This window comes from Geotrypetes seraphini, chromosome 6 (genome assembly GCF_902459505.1).
Source record: "Geotrypetes seraphini chromosome 6, aGeoSer1.1, whole genome shotgun sequence".
Classification (NCBI taxonomy): domain Eukaryota; kingdom Metazoa; phylum Chordata; class Amphibia; order Gymnophiona; family Dermophiidae; genus Geotrypetes; species Geotrypetes seraphini.
The window spans coordinates 233,804,164-233,821,096 of record NC_047089.1 but is presented as its reverse complement, the minus strand read 5'-3'; the positions used below and the strand labels follow the sequence as shown (position 1 = coordinate 233,821,096).

The 16,933-nt window shown below is 43.0% G+C and overlaps 2 protein-coding genes across 9 annotated transcripts in view; one reads left to right on the top strand and one right to left on the bottom strand.

The window, feature by feature from the left end:
- Nucleotides 1–5,846, bottom strand: part of TTC3 (tetratricopeptide repeat domain 3) — a 280,528-nt gene extending 274,682 nt beyond the window's left edge. For all 3 annotated transcript variants that reach the window (XM_033948613.1, XM_033948616.1, XM_033948614.1), the window contains exons 1-2: nt 5,590–5,846; nt 562–623 (exon numbers count right to left, since the gene is read on the bottom strand). The gene's annotated coding sequence lies outside the window, so the exon portion shown is untranslated. The remainder of the gene's footprint in view (nt 1–561; nt 624–5,589) is intronic.
- Nucleotides 5,847–5,953: 107 nt separating this feature from the next.
- On the top strand, nt 5,954–14,919 carry PIGP (phosphatidylinositol glycan anchor biosynthesis class P). Of its 6 annotated transcripts, none has more exons than XM_033949305.1 (6): nt 5,954–6,111; nt 9,797–9,893; nt 11,898–11,970; nt 13,296–13,414; nt 14,145–14,290; nt 14,732–14,919. In XM_033949305.1, the coding sequence occupies exons 1-6, from the start codon at nt 6,073–6,075 to the stop codon at nt 14,789–14,791; spliced, it is 534 nt and encodes a 177-aa protein (XP_033805196.1). In that variant the 5' UTR covers nt 5,954–6,072; the 3' UTR covers nt 14,792–14,919. The 6 variants fall into 6 exon arrangements, with proteins under 6 accessions (XP_033805196.1, XP_033805197.1, XP_033805198.1 ...); XM_033949306.1 differs by having other exon boundaries at nt 5,990–6,217; XM_033949307.1 differs by lacking the exon at nt 5,954–6,111 and adding an exon at nt 6,145–6,154.
- The last annotated feature ends 2,014 nt before the right edge of the window (nt 14,920–16,933 follow it).

The window sequence follows — 16,933 nt, the reverse complement described above, 5'->3', positions numbered from 1 at the left end:
AGAACTTCCTGACATTTGTCCTGGACTTGTCCCCCCTTAGCTTCAAACCATGTCCTCTTGTCCGTGTCGCGTTGGACAATGTAAATAATTTATTTTCCTGCTCTATTTTATCGATGCCTTTCAGCATTTTGAACGTCTCGATCATGTCCCCTCGCAGCCTCCTCTTCTCAAGGGAGAACAGTCCCAGTTTCTTGAGTCGTTCCTCATATTCCAAGTTCTCCATACCTCTTATTAACTTCGTTGCTCGTCCCAAGAAAGTATCCCCCAAAATAGCCCAACTCATTCCTGGCAGAAAGGAGGTTCTAGAATCCAGTATCAAGAACAAAGAAATGTCAAAGCACTGAAATAAAGCTATTAGGGAATTGCTCCTTTCCAAGTTGCCCCCCCCCCCCCCCCACTCTCTCCTATCCTTTCACAAAGTCATAGACACAGAGGAGTTGGATACAATTTCATGAAACATGCTTCCATTTCGTTCTTGCTATCTTCAGAAATATCAGCTTTTTATGTAATTATCAAGCATTTAAACATTGATTCTTTAATAGACAAAACAAATTCTCTTACCTCTCAAGTCTCTCCAAAGTTGTAGCTTAAAAAGTTCTTCCTGTACCTCACGTCAGGTAATACTGTAAAAAGAACAATAATGTCATTTAGTCCACAGTATGTACCTTCACCAAGACTGAGGGCACTATCTGCTATGAAAATTTCAGCGGTTACAGAATTTGCATTTGTTGGGTGGTACAGAATTAATATTTTCATATGACTCTTTTTTTTTTTTTTTTTTAATCAATAAATATGATCATGTCGCCCCATTGCTGAAGGCAATGCACTGGCTTCCGGTATATTGGACAGTTCAGTTTAAGTTGCCAAATGTTGTCTTTAAGGGCTACTGTTACTAAGCTGCGTTAGAGGTTTTAGCACAATGCTGGCGTTAAGGTCTAACACGGGCAGCAATTTAGCGTGCGCTATTCCGCGTGTTAAAGCCCTAACGCGGCTTAGTAAAAGGAGCCCTAAGAGTTTATATGGCATTCTCTCTCCACTGCTATCCTTTACCTTTGATTCTTCTCGCTCCCAGTCTACGAGGAATATACATAAATGTAAACTAATTTTACCTACAATAAGAGGGATTAAAACCCTAGGCAAGCTCTCTCATTCTCTGTCTTTCACTATGTTAAAAGTATGGAATGATCTCCCTCCTATTATTAGAACTTCTTTTTCTCTGACATTTTTTAGAAAAACTTTGAAAATATATTTGTTTCAAAAATTTTTAGCAGCCAATTGAAAGAAAAAATGTCCAAAATCATTTTTTATCCAATGACAGAATTATGAATTCCTTGTTCATTTTATTTTAGCTTTTCTAATGTATTTTTGTCAAGTTTTGTTAACCGGTTCGAGTCCCTTATGGGAATGATCCGGTATATAAAACAAAAGATTAGATTAGATATATTAGCAAAGGATGTCTGCTAAAAACCCACAACCATCATCAGAGATGTTCCTTGGACATAATGTATTTAGTAGATAAACAATGAACAAGCAGATTAACCATAATCTTGTTAGCACTTAATCTTTTTCCTAAGCCAAGAACATGTCCGTAAGGGCTAGATTCACAAAGCAAACCGATCGTGTACCGATCGGTTTGTGACCCGATTTCCCTCCAACCCGATTCACTAACCTCTCCTGCAATCCGTTTCCGATCAGTGCATGCAGATTAGGAGAAACAGCATGCAAAGTAGGCAGGGACGCGATTCACTAAACTGAAGAAGTAAGACCAAATGGGCTTGCCGATCCGAAGTGAAGCAACTGCTGAGGACCAGTCGCTTCACTTCTTACCGACTCTCCTGCCCTTTAAAACCATGGGCTGGCAATGCACTTTTGCAGAATACATAAAAAAGTAATTCTTCCTTTTTTATATATTCTGTAAAAATTCCCCCCCTCTCCCCCGGCTGATACCCTACAAAAGGCAGGAGGGTTGCCAACTCCCTCCTGCCATCTCAAATGCCTCCTGGCTGGGCCCGGCCCACCTCCCTCCCCGTAGCTAAGTTCTAGGCCCTAAGGAAGTCCCTGATTGACTAAGGCACCCCAGGCCCCTCCCAACAGAGGAGCCCGAGGCACCTCAGCCAATCAGGGCCTTAGGCCCCTCCCTGTGCATCAGATGATGCATCAGGGTGTGGCCTAAGGCCGTCATTGCTGTGCAGGAGGCTGGAGAAGCAGGAGGGACCGAGCATCCCTCCTGCTCCCAACGATTTGAAAGTATAAGGAGAGGGTGGGCTGGGCCCGGCCAGGCGACTGGCTTAGCTTAGCTACAGGGAGGGAGGTGGATCGGGCCGGGCCCGGCAGGAGGGCATTGGCATCCCTCCTGCCTTTTGTGGGGCATCAGCGCAGGGGGGGGCATTTTCTAGGGGTTTGGGGAGGGAGGAGGCACTTCGGAAGGGGGGGCTTTTTTCTTTTTTAACCGAGCAGTTATTTTGCATGTGTAATACACGCAAACTATCTGCCTGATTTTAAAAAAAAAGCCAGCAGAAACCCTGACAGCAATGACAGGAGGCTGCTTCTTCTGTCACTACTGTCAAAGTCTGCGCATGCTCCAGGATCGCTCTCTAGTGATCCATGCCATGGGTGGGGGGCGTGTCAATGATCGTCCCCATTTGCATGCAAGCGTTTTGTGAATTTGTCAGCCTGCATGCAATCAGGAATGTATCAGAAACAGAATAGGGGGTTAGTGAATCTAGCCCTAAGAATTTGAAAGGAAAATTAAATTAGTGTACATGTAAAACTATTGTGTGAACTGCTTGCTTACTCTTACCAACAATTTTAGGACTAGGGGGAATGCAATGAAGCTACTACGGTAAGTAGCAAATTTAAAACAAACCAGCATGCAATTGAATTCTAGAATTCATTGCCAGAGAATATGTGAAAGCAGTTAGTTTAGCAGGCTTTAAAAAAAGGTATGGATAATTTCCTAAAAGAAAAGTCCATAAACCGCCTAGAAGTCGCAAGATTGTGGCAGTATAGAAAAAATAAAGTTATTATTATTATAAGCCATTATTAAGATGAACTTCAGGAAATCTGGAAATCCACTGCTGCTTAGTCTTAGGATAAGCAGCATAAAATCTGTTTACACTTAGAGATATTGTCAGGTACTTGTGACCTAGGTTGGACGAACAGCTCAGGTCCCTCTGGTCCTTCCAAGTAGTCCGGTCACCTCTGGCCACATTAGGATACACTGGCCCTTCTCACCCAACCAACATTCTTCAACATTTCCCAACACCCACCTGACACTCCCTGGACATTTCCCAACACACCCTTACACCCCAACATCCCACCTGACACCTCCTGGCCTCCTCCCCCATACCTTTAGGAGATGGCTGGTAAGAGAGATGCCCATTCCCTCCTCCTGTCCCTGTCCTTCCCCTTCAAGTCAAGTTTATTATAAATTTGATTAATCACTTATTCAAAATTCTAAGCGATGTACAAATCAATAAAATTACTAAATTTTAGGGTGAAACAAAACAAACACTTAGAACTAACCTAACAAAACATATTGAAACAAAAAGAAAAGGATGGGAAGAGAAATACAAGTTGTTGATAGTAAGACACGTATGGGAAAAAAAAACAATAGGAAGGGAAAAAGCAATGTGCTTCAAAAAAGTTATGGAATAGGATTCAACTGAGGCTCCTAGTCAGGCTTTCTAGCTATCAAATGCGTCTTTAAACAGAAAGCTTTTTAACTTGCTCTTAAATCTGTCTAGATTACGTTCTTCCAGATTAAACCTGTCATTTAATCTTCACAAGCCTTCTTATTTTAACCGGTTAAAATTAATACATGCTATAAAACTAAGAGCTCTATCAAGCTACAAAATTAGCAAAACAACTCTTCCTCTCAGCATAGGGAGGGAAAGTATTAGGATCCGTCAGCGCTAAAATGTCATCAAGGTCTGTCAGAACCGCGGACCTCAGATTTTTAAATTTACTGGGGCTGCAGGAAACCGGTTTAAAGGATTCGTTTTAGAACCGCTCCAGCACTAGTCTCTGGCTCTGACAGACCTGGATGACATTTTAGCATTGCCGGATCCTAATACTTTTCCCTCCCTATGCTGAGACGGATCCGTCAGTGCTAAATTGTCATCGAGGTCTGTCAGAGCCAGAAACTAACTACAAGTGGCACGGACCTCAGAAGTTTAAGGACGTGCGGTTTTAGATCTGCGAGGTCCATGAGGTCTGCGTTTTACCCCTTCCCCCTCCTGCACACTACACTATTGCACCCACTCCAGCATACCTCCAAAAAATTTCTCCAGCAGCAAGCATCATCTCCTGCCTGCTACTCACACACCAGCCTGAACGTCCTCCTTCTGAGGTCCTAACTGGGTCATGTGACCAGGAAGTGACTTGTGACAATCCAAAATAAGAGCTTTTAAAATATATCATTTGAAGTGTTGTAGAAATCAATATTAGTATTAATTATTAATGTTTAATACCCAATCAGAACAAGCAGGTCAATGCAGTTGGCAGTTTACAGAATTAGTAGCATATGTAAGCTTGAAATCTTTTGGTGGCCCCTCAGAGCTTTCTTGTAGTCACAGTTTACATGAAAAAAGTTGGATACCATTGCTCGAAACGTATTTCAATTCCATTTAATGTATGCCTTAATTTTAGTTGGGTTTTTTTCAGTTTAAAATTTTAACTGTCACACTATAAAACAAAGTGGAGACAACCAGTGGCACCGCTGATCATATCTAAAAGAACAGGGATATACCATAAGAAAAAAGAAAGGGAGAAAATCGATGGGCTGAGTAACATTATCACGCTCTCTTCAACCTACTTCAATTTCAGAAAATTGGTCAAAACGAGTTTGTTCAATCGATTTGTAAACTAAGAATTTTTATAGCTCTGCTATTCCAACCAGTAACTTTAAGGACTATATAGCTTTCCACTTCTTTCATTATGTAAGATTGTATGGATGACTCTGAATTGTGACCTCTTCCCTGATTGTCCAGCGCTTCTTGTTGTAAACCGCCTCGAACTTCATGTCTTTGGCGGTATATATGAATAAAAATTATTATTATTATTAAAAAGTGGATGAGAAATATTGGCCTAAATATGCATCCGGTTTAGCTTCGGGTTTTGGAAAAAGAGGGGAAACGAAAGAGAACAGTAAAAGGACGGAATTCTGGCCTGGGAAGGGAAGGACTGAGGTGTTGAAGGATCAGCCCCTGGCCAAATACTCCTTGAATTAGACACCAAAAAAATCGAGAATGTCATCATTCTGACCAGCTTAAATCGTGCGCACGTTTGCATTACTCAACCGCAATCCTTTCTGTCGCGCTGTTTTGGAAAAAAAAAAAAAAAGTAAATTACCGGGCCAGCATATTATTTCAATAAATAATTCGTTTAAAATAGAAAAATTCCACAAATTATTCTTAGGATGAAAAAGTACTTAGTGCCTTTGGGGAATTTTTCAGTATTATAACGCTGTTTTGAAAACCAGAGAATATTAAAAATAATACTAATTGAAAGACCCCCGTGCACGGACTTGGAAGCCTGCCTTGCAGACGTTGTTTTTCCACACGGAATTTCCCCAGGAGTGATACGTACAGGTATTTTGAGCAGGCACCACCTCCTCCGGAGAGATACTCCGTTTGCCAGGCACAAAAAACCAAAAGACCAACTGGAAGGAGAGCCGCGGAAGAAAGGTCTGCGGGCGAGGAACGAAAGCCGCCCCCAGAGGCAACGTCACGCCAAGACCGTCTTCTCTCCACCCGGGGCATCAGCCGCACATATCCCCAGCCAGAAAGCGGAACGCCTTGCCAGTTCGCGCGCGCGCGCTCCGCCACACGTCAGCGTGCGCTTACCACGTGACCTTGTTGATGGTTGGGGGTTGTTTGTTTTTTTTTTTTGCCCTGGCTGCCGTCAGCCGTGTAGTGACGTCAAAAGAACGCGCCCGAGACTATCCAGTACTGGACAGGCGCCGACAGCTTCGCGTCGCGTTGCGTCCTTCCCGAGTTTTGCGTCACTTCACGTTGTTTCCCCGCCCCCCTGCGCTGAGAGATGGCGACCGAGAATGGACCGAGATCTTAAATGATCTTTTTTTTTTTAAACGAAGACAACTCGATTGACGTGAGCAATCAGGCTCTCCACCCCCTCCCTCAGTTGTTTCACGGTAGATTCGGGGTTTTTTTTTGGGGGGGGGGCTCTGGAGCTCTTTGCCTTGCTTTGGTGACAGGTGAGAACAAACATTGCTTAAAGATCTTGCAAACGTGATCTCCAGACGTTATTTTGCATCTTGCTCCTAAATGGGCTTACTACCAATAAAAAAAAAAAAATCCGTCGACTACAAGAATGCCAAAGAAGGCTTAAGATGGAATATCGTACCACAAATTATGGCTTCATAAGTTAACGGAATTGTTGAATCAAGAATAAGATTGATTTGGCCCCCAAATTGACTTCCAGAAATTAAGTATCCATGGACAAAAATATAACAGATGATCCAAAGTCCCTATATCGCTATGACAATGCCACTTCTTTTCTTAATTATGAAGGGACTAGCTATCCAAATGATTACACGAAACTGGAAGAATTACGACAGACTTAATTACACATTTTGGGTGGGAAAATGTTTGCACCACTTATAAGTATGAGAGGATGAATGCAGAGTGCTTGAGGTTTAGTAATACATTTAATAGGGTGTGGTGCCCATTGACTGCATATGTTGAATTGCTCTAAATGTCATGTATCTCTCCTTGTATTAGATTTCCTTACACATCCAGGGTGGGTGGGTGGGGGGAGCGAAATGTATTTTGATTACTAAAATTGCTTAATTATAATATTGTAATTCCAATATGTCTTCATCTATTAGTTATGGGGAGGGGAAAATTATTGTTTTATGTATTAACTAGTCTTTAAGCCCGTTACATTAATGGGTGCTAGAATAGATCTGTCTGTCTGTCTGTGTTTCTTTATCTCTCTCTCCTTGGCCACTGTCTGTATCCTTCTGTCTCCCCCCCCCCTCCCCCCCCCCCCCCCCCCGAGCAAAGCTGTCTGCCCCCAGGACACACCTCCCCCCCAAAGCAGCCCCCTTTCCCTCTCCCTAACTGTCTCTCCATGGTCATCTTCTGTCATCGTCCCCAGAGCAAAGCTGTCTGTCTCCAGCACACCTCCCCCCAAAGCAGCCCCCTTTCCCTCTCCCTATCTCTCCATGGCCCCTTCTGTCTCCCCCCAGCACACCCCTCTCCCCAAAGCAGCCCCCTTTCCCCTTCCCTGTCTCTCCATCATCCCTTTTGTCTTCCCCCACAGAGCAAAGCTGTCTGTCCCCAGCACACATACCCACAAAGCAGCCCCCTTTCCCTTTCCCTGTCTCTCCATGGCCCTTTCTGTCTTCCCCCTGCCCCCCCCCCCGAGCACACCTGTCTGTCCCAAGCACACCCCTTCCCCCAAAGCAGCCCCCTTTCCCCCTGGCCCCCCCCCCCCCCTGTATTGGCCCCATTCTTACCCTCCCTCCATCTTCTGACCTGCTCCTCTTCAAAGCAGCCTGCGATCATGGTGGACGGCTTTAGTGAACCTAGCAGACCGCTCTCCAACTTGGTAGCACGTTTCCTCTGACGTGATCCCATGCGTCAGAGGGAGCATGCTACTGAGGTTGGAGAGCGGCCTGCGAGGTTCTTTAAAGCCGGCCCCAATCGCAGGCTGCTCTGAAGAAGAGGATCAGCGGCGAGTGAGGGCGGGAGGTGACACGGCGAGGTCACGGGCAGGGAGAGAGGGCAGGCGGCGAGTGAGAGGCAGCGGCGAGTGAGGGCAGACGGTGACGCGCCGAGAACAGTTTCTCCTGCTTCATGGCGGTGAGCAGGGCTGCAGGAAGACGTGTGAGTGTGGCGGCAGCGCCAACTCCGACTCCTTCTGCACGGAGGTGGAGAGCGGCTTGCAAGGTTCACTACAGCGGCTGGCGAACCTCAACAGGCCGCTTTGAAGAGGAGCGGGAGGGAGGAGTCGCTGGTGTCTTCTGCACAGTCACACGCAGGCGCCGTGAGGACTGGCACAGAAGCACACCTCACGCCACCAGGAATCACGATTTTTGAAAAGCGCATGCGCGCTTAGCCTTTTATTATTATTGATTGTGTATTTAAAGTGCCTTCTTTGAAATGTTTACATTTAAATTAATTATATGGCACTGTCATAGTTTGAAAATTAATAAAGTTTAAAAAAAAGAAAAAATGCTACCATCTGACTCCGAAAGAACCTTCACATACAAGACTTGAAGGTGCGTACTGCCAATCGACAAATGATGTACATATTAGAGCAGGAGTGTCAAAGTCCCTCCTCTAGGGCCGCAATCCAGTTTGGGTTTCAGGATTTCCCCAATGAATATGCATGAGATCTATTAGCATACAATGAAAGCAGTGCATGCAAATAGATCTCATGCATATTCATTGGGGAAATCCTGAAAACCCGACTAGATTGCAGCCCTCCAGGAGGGACTTTGACACCCCTATATTAGATTATGACACTGGGACAAATTTTTCCCCATCCCCACAGGAACTCATTTTCCTGTCCGGTCCCTGCAAATTCTTTTCCTGTCTCTGCCCTATTCCTGCAAGCTCTGCCATCATCTGCACGAGCCTTGTGCAGTTAAGGCAGAGCTTACAGGAATGGGACAGGGCTAGCGACAAAAATTCGCAGGTACAGGACGGGGAAATTCAGTTCCTGTGGGGATAGGGACAAATTTGTCCCCATGTCATTTTCTAGTACATATTCCAAAGGCCTAGTAATGGTCTGCAAACTCTTCCTTGACATGGTACTGGCCTCTGTGGCCAACAAACTACTACCCTATGCCCTGAATCAACCGCTACACTAGCAAGAAGAAAACCGATTATGTGCGCCCTCCAGATCTTGCAAAAAAGATCATACTCACACTACCTACCACACCTCTGGAACAAACTACCTACCCACATAAGATTATTAAAAGATCTACTGAACTTCAGGAAGGTAATAAAAACCCACTTCTTCCCTTGACCCTCTACGAGAGTGCACCTTGCCAAATTCCCAAACCTTACAAAGAAGAGCACTGTCACCATACCATGAACTGTCACACTTTATATTGCCCATCATATAATGGTGTATCTTACAAAGCCACCTCCTATGATATAATATATAGCCTTCACTGTGCAAGATCTACTGTATACTATGAACACACCATGTTTTTATGATACAATGCTTTGCCACATTTTGTCATACTGTCACCTTTTTCTCCCACACCACTATACTCCCACGCCATTGTAACTTTCTTACTATATTTGCCATACCAAGTCTACCATGCTAAAAATTCACATATTAAATCCACTGCACCAGCTTCTATCATGTTAAGTGCCGTACTGTCGTGTTAAACTAGGTTGGCCATGCTTGTCTATATAATACAATGTCTGCAATAGTATGTTTACCATGCTATATGCCTTTATATATAATAGGTCTGCATTCTAAATTTGCCATGCTTGTAATATTATATTTCTCAAGCTATGCTAAGCCTATATATAAAAGACTATAGTTGCCATGTTCAGCTGCCATCCTGTGCTTTGTCATACAATAGCCATCATGCTATTTCACATTATACTCTGTTTGTCATGTTACGTTTTACCATGCTTTATTATGTATGTAAACTTGTAACCCGTTCTGAGCTCTCCTGGGAGGACGGGATATAAAACCAAAGAAATAAAAGCCACGAGCCAGGAGCTTTTAAAAAAGCAGAATATATTTTTTCAATGACTTTAAGAAACAATTGTTAATATTTCTTAAATTTATTTTCCATCTGTAGATAAGGAAGAACGCCATGGTGGAAAATTCTCCAGCGCCTTTGCCAGAAAGAGCTATTTATGGCTTTGTTCTTTTCCTGAGCTCCCAGTTTGGCTTTAGTAAGTACAGATGCTGTTTTACATATGGTGCTAGCAGAGAACAGTGGCGAATCTGCAGATTTGCCCCCAAAGCTCATTATCCTGTTACTTTAGGATCAAATTTTCTTAAAGAGAGACCCTGAAAACCACCCACTGCGATGCCCGGATTCGCTGAAGTCACTGTGCATTTAACGATTGTGCTAAACCATCTACAAAAGCACATATTTCACTTCCCGATTCTAGCAACCTCCGATTATACTATGTAAAGGTAGTACAACAAGGTCATTAATATTAAAATGAGCTCTACTTGTGATTCTCAAAAAGGAATGCCCCTCCATTTACAAGGAATTGGGGCTGATATTTACCAGCAGGGTTTAAGCTGTCATAGCCTTACTTTCCTGTCAGTGCCTGAGCGCTGATTGGTTCAGACACTGACAGGAAAATAAAGCAGCTCAAACCCGCCACTGAAAACGAATGGCCCCAATTCCTTCCCTCCCCCCTGCAGAGCCCAAAAACAAGCCTGGTGGCCAATGGCCCCACATCCACCATTGCCGCCCCCTCCCCGCCAATACCCCCCCCCAAAACCCCAAGCAGAAGATTGTCAGGAGGGATGCCCACTTCCTCTTGCCAAAAGGTTCTCCCATACGCCCATACCTTATTAAGAAGGCCTGCAGGAGGGTTGTTGATTCTCTCCTGCCAGCAGGCCCTCCTCTTCAGAATGGCGGGCATTCCCCTTCCTGGTGCATCCTGGGATGCACTGGGAGGGGCCTAAGATTCTGATTGGTCTAGGTGCCTAAGAACCCTTCCCCTAGTGGCCTTGGGCATGACCTTAAGCACCTGGACCGATCAGGGCCTTAAGCCCCTCCCAGTGTACCGGGAATGGGAAGGCCTGCCGTCAGGAGGACTAAACATCCCTTCAGCCAGCCTTCTTAACAAGATATGGGGTAGGGGCCGCCCTAAACCACCAGGGTGGGAGAACCTTTCGGCAAAAGGGAGTGGTACGTGGGGTGTTGTGTGGCGGCAGGCTTGCCGGCAGATGGGAGTGGGCATCCCTCCTACTGATTCAATGGTAGAGGAGGAAATAGCGGATGTTGTGGATGGGTCATTCGGCCTTTTTTTTTTTTTAATTTAATTTCTTTATTCATTTTTTCATATTACAAGTGTATCAGAAAAATACATATAATCTTATAAACACACACTTGATTTTCCTTCATGAATACTTTAAGTACAATATATCATATTCATATTCATATTTTTATAATGTTTTAGATAATATGTAAATCATTTAATATGTATGACAAATATAAATAAAATAACCCCCCCAAAGCCCTCCCTTCCTATTTCAGAAAATCTAACCTAATACTTCAAAATGCATTAATTAATTCATACATATTATGAGTTAAATACAATAATACCCACCCAGATCCCCACTTAACAAATCTCTTATTATGGGAAAATGTTATTAATCATTACAAAAATCTGCTAATGGTCTCCAAATCTTCAGAAATTTACCAAAGTAACCTTTTTGTGTTGCTATTGTGCGCTCCATTTTATATATATGGCATACCGAATTCCACCAAAAGTTATAACTTAATCTATCATAATTTTTCCAGTTACATGTTATTCGACCTTTATCTGCCATCATGTTTCTGTGGTAAAGCTGTATGGTCAGAACATGTTGTAGGCAGAAACAAAAGTACATTCCAGAAGTAGCCTAGTTAAGTGATTCCCAAACCTGGTCCTGGAGGCACCTCAGCCAGTCAGGTTTTCAAAATATCCATAATGAATATCCACAACAGAGATTTTGCAAGCACTGTTCCCACTGCATGCAAATGAATATTCATTATGGATATTCTGAAAACCTGATTGGCTGGGATGCCTCCAAGATCAGGTTTGGGAATCCCTGGCCTGGCCTTTTGTTAGGATGAGGTTTCTGCATGGACTCAAATTAGTTTTCTGTGTATTTACTCAGTAGATGCATATGAATGTAACTAATGTGTGATTTTCTTTCTCCCTTTCTTTCAGTTCTTTACCTGATATGGGCATATGTCCCTGAGCCCTGGCTGCACTCCTTAGGACTCACATACTGGCCTCAAAAGTAGGTCTAACAAGCAAAATTCTTCACAGTCCTTACCACCTCTTATATTCAGATTTTAGTATGATTCCTGAGGACTTGAGCTTGGTGAAAGCTTCTCATGCTTGGTCATTCACCATTCTGAAGCTAAATAAACCAGGGACGTTGCTTTGCTACTCCTGTCAAAACCTGGAATACTCGGACATATGTGAAGCAGGACAACTGCCTATAAACAACTGAGAGCAGATGAAAACCCTGAAGCCCTTCTGTCTGCTCAGGTTACTTTCTGTGTATGGTACTGAAGATCCCAGTTGATTGCAACTTTTTCATTGCAGCTAGGGGTCCTCCAAGCTTTTTCCAGATCACCTCTTAATTCTGTTACTGTTGTTGCCTTCACTGCCCCTTGTGAGGCTAAATGATTTCTAATGTTATTTCTAGTGCAATGTGTTTAGTATTCCTAAACGCTAGGGTTGTGCATCTGAACCTGCAAGTTGCTTGCAGAATGCTGTCAATCATCTTTGAACTCCGCCTGTTTCCAAGACAGCTGGCCCTGCCTCGTCAGTTTTTTTCTGCAAGCAGAAGTGTTTCTGCTTTGCGGTTTTATTATTTTCAGGTATTTTTTTATAGTGTTCAATTGGAGGCTCGGTGCCTAGAGGTTCGATCTGTGTGGAAGGAGTCTTTGCCTTGTTCAGTAGCATCACCTCCTAGCCAGACCTAGAGTCTAAGGAGGGTTACTCAGTTATGGTCTGCAAGGTCCACAGACAGTCCAGGGTTCCAGGATATTCATAATGAACATTCTTGAGAGATACCAAAGAGTCAATTCATACAAATCTTTCTCATGCAGATTCATTGTGGATATCCTGAAAACCTGGTCTGCCCGTGAACCTCAAAAACTAAAATTGAGTAACACTGGTCTAGGGTGATCTGTGTTTAAGTGGGCCCCTGGCCCCAGAGAAACTGTTGTGAAACTAGAAGATTCCTCTCTGGGAGGGATATGTAACAAAGCAGCTTGAATGGTTGTTTCAGTTTTAAGGAAAACGCTCCCTGTTACAAATTTCTAGTGGCTTAATGCCTGACCAGGTGAACATGCCCATAGTGGACTGTGAGCTGTCTAGCCTTGGAAGACTCTCCCTGCTACTGTTGTACCAAAAACAGAGCAGCAATACTGGCAGACTCCCCCTACAGACACATTATACCATAGCTGCAAGTTAAGATGATCAGAATCCATCTAGTCTAAAAAGTAATCATTTAGGTAGTGCTTTTGTTTGACTTGACATTAAGTGACTTACTCTTTAATTAGAAGTCTTTTCTGTTCTGCCACAGCACTAAAGACAGCCTTTCCTTTGTAGGTACTGGGCCCTTGCGGTGCCTGTATATCTGTTCCTTAGTCTGGGCTTCGCTTATATCATGCTGTTTGGCATAAATATGATGAGCACAGCTCAGCTGGACTCCACAGAGACCATTACAGGTAGGTGAGCCAACTCCTGCTTCAGAAACTATGGACCATGAGGTGTCAGGTTATCAGAAGACAGACCTCATCCTCCTAGAATCCATTAATGCAGCGTATCACAAACTGTGTGCCTCCTGAGATTTCTGGTGTACCGCGACACACTGGCGAGGAGGAGAGTCCTCCTGCCATATTTGCATGGGCAGGGAGGGGGGGACAGCGTCAGGTAAGTTCAGGGGGGGTCCCGACGGCAGGAGGGAGTTGGCATCCCTCCTGCCATATTTGCATGGGTGGGGAGGGCAGCTTCGGGCAGAGCGGCTTGTGATAGGGAGTGGACATCCCTCCTGCCATTTTTTTGGGGGTTGGGGGAGGGGACGCTGTCAGGACGGGAGGAGGATTTTCTTTTTTTTTTTTTATATTGGCAAGATATTTTGCGTGTATAAAAATGCAAAATACCTGTGCCATTAAAAAAACCCAGCAGAAACCCTGACAGCAGTGACAGGAGGCTGCTTTTCCTGTCACTACTGTCAGGGCTCTGCCCTGACTCAATCGCTCACTGAGCAATTGAGTCAGGGAGTTTGCATGCAAATGATTTTCACCTCCGTGCAAATCATTTGCCTTCAAAAAAGATTGTGAATCAATCGCTTTTTCTAAATCGGCCCACAGCGATTGAATCACTATCTTTAGTGAATCTGGGCCTTGTTTCACAGGGAGTATTCCCTTACCCCTCCCTTTTCTGTTTCCTCTCTAGAGCTGACCATCTGCTTTTTAACAGGACAGTCCAGAGAGATGGGAGGTGGAGTAAAGAAAATGCTAAGGAAGCTCTCACACAAATCTTGCGGGAAGGGATTGAGTTCAGGAATGAGGTGCCTTTTTACTAGAAAGAAGATTACTGAGGTAAGTACAGGCAGTCCCCGAGCTACAAATGCCCGACTTAAGAATGACTTGTACTTAAAAACGCAGTCGTAGCTTCATTTGATTTCACTGAGCAGTATGTCCAGTGCCCTAGACTCCTATACTTCTCTTGTAGCAAATTCAAGAATGATGCATGGCCACATTAAGAACAGTATGTGGTTGTGCATGTTGTACCTTAGAGGGAACACTGTAGGACAGTTGGCCCTTTTGTCAGCTGGGAGCAGAGGTAAACAGCGAGTATCTTAAAATCTACAAGTTCTGAGTTATATACAAATATAATTTAAGAACAATTTTGAAAACGTAACTCGTTCTTAACCCCGGGGCTGCCTGTACCTAATCTTCCCTTATGGCACAAGAACAGGGAGGACAGCAGACATGAATATATGTTAAAAGCATGTCTTTCCTTGATGTGTTTTTCTGCAGACAGTTATGCAAAATCTCAGCAGTGCAAACCATCTTCAGAAGAAATGCTGCCTGCACTGAAAGACATCCCCATCAGTGAAGTGAACAAGATGTTCTTCCTTTCTACTCAGAACCATTTTCACAGAGACTGTTACAAATAACAGGAGCATACAGAACTTTTTCAGTACCAGCACGGCATAGCTCAGGGGCTGGGGGGGGGGTTAAGGGGGCACAGGGACATAGAACCTGTCACTCTCGGGGCTGGAGGGGGGTGAGCACAGGGATGCAGAACCTGTCATCCTGTGTATTTCTGTTGGGAAGAGACCGTTTTATATGTAAATTATATTAAAATTGTTTTAAATCACTCGTTTGTGTTTGCCAAGAATACCTGAGGACCCTAAGCTATGACTTGAATTTCTTTTAAAGACCAGCCTATATATTGATAGTATCACAAACATCACAGTATATATTGGTCCTATCAACAAAGGTTGGACTGAGCTAAGGGAATCTGTGCTGTGGACCACCTTGAAGCAAGAGTTGAATGCTTGCCGCAGATAATTAGGCTTCTGTGGAATTGTTTCTGAAACATGGTTTGTGATGGCGTGAAAGTGACACGTGACCATGATACTTCTTACAGCAGAAGGGTAGCATCGCCTGTTCTTATGTCCAGACTGCTAACCAGTCTCCTTCCTTGAGCTTGATGTCCATTAGATACTTCCAAGCACAGCTGCACTGAGACCATGACATAATGATTACAAAAATGTTGGAATTTTGGTCTTGTCCACATTTTGGATGAGTATGATTTGCTATTCAACACACTGCTGGTATCTGCCATCCTCCAATACCAGATCTGTTGGAACCGGATAAGTGTACTGCGCTGAAAGCCAACGAGGAAAATGGGCAGTTCTTTAGGATGGCTTCTAGCTGGTGAGGAAAATTCTTCAGCGCTCCAGTGGAGTATTCATTTTCATTACATCATGATGGAAAAATTAGGTTGGAAGACATTTTAGGAATTTACCATAGAATTTGATTAGAAGAAAAAGAGATCATATCTCTAAATATTATATAATATATTAATACTAGATTTATAATATGAAATATGGATAAAATAACATTTAAAAATTTTATTCATATATTACTGAATAGAAGGGAGGGGGGAGGGGATGGGATATTATTATATTAACTAAGAATTATATAAATTTAGTTTTCTGAAATATTAGTATGAATTTATATTGTTGATGTAACATATGAAAATGAATAAAGATTTCTCATTCAATATTGATAGGGAGGGAGAGAGGGAGGGGAGATTATTATATTCAATAATAATTATATTAATTTAGATTTCTTACATAATATTATAACTTTATAAAATATTGATTTTCTAAAGAAATTTTAAATTTGATATTAATCTGTAAGTTAATCAAGTGTGATTATTCAAGTTTATAATGAATTTATTTGAAACACTTGTTGTAACAAAAGAAAATGAATAAAGATTTATAAAACCAAAAAAAACCAGGAATTTACCATATAAAGCCAGAAGCCTAGCTTTAAATAGTTAAAGTGGGCTTGTTACTCCCTTCTTTTAGCCCTTTAATTGGCAGATAGTAAAACGGCTGCTTTACTTAACTTGATGTTGAAGAGAGCAACAGTGCCAAGTAACAGGCATTTGGAGATGCCGATCTCCCATGAGACACGTTATAATCTCAGTCAATACTCTGGCATTGGTAAACCACAACTATATCTCTCAATGCCGCTCTCTCTTCTTAATAAATTGCTTTAGTCAAACTATCAGGGCTTCAGACATGCCATTTGGTCACCACACAATTTTTGTGTTTGCTTGGTTGCCAAATTTCTATGTGGATCGGGATGGTGCAGAATAAGTTGTGAAGGGGGGACCTTTTCTTGAAGCAGCCTGTAGGCGAAACATGTCGGATATGACAGGTCCCTTTCCCGATGAGATAAGATCATCCAGAAAAAGAATATAATAAGATAAATTTTAACCAGTTTTTATAACGGTTAAGTTATTGACCTTAAGCACTTTAACAAGTTTGAGCTATAATGAAGCACATTAAAAAAAAACCAAAAAATTATGAAACATATTGAGTAGGGGCTAGTGAAGAAGCCATAGCCAGTGAGAAGAATTTTGGCAACCAAGCAAACACAAAAAATTGTGTGGTGACCAAATGGCATGTCTGAAGCCCTGATAGTCTGACTAAAGCAATC

Bases quoted from the DNA above. Each gene is read 5' to 3' on its own strand.
- PIGP (XM_033949301.1), top strand. From the start codon at position 6,477: ATGATCCAAAGTCCCTATATCGCTATGACAATGCCACTTCTTTTCTTA. The intron at 6,600-9,796 runs GTGGGAAAATGT...TTCCATCTGTAG, and splicing joins GACTTAATTACACATTTTGG to ATAAGGAAGAACGCCATGGT. The intron at 14,291-14,731 runs GTAAGTACAGGC...GTTTTTCTGCAG, and splicing joins CTAGAAAGAAGATTACTGAG to ACAGTTATGCAAAATCTCAG.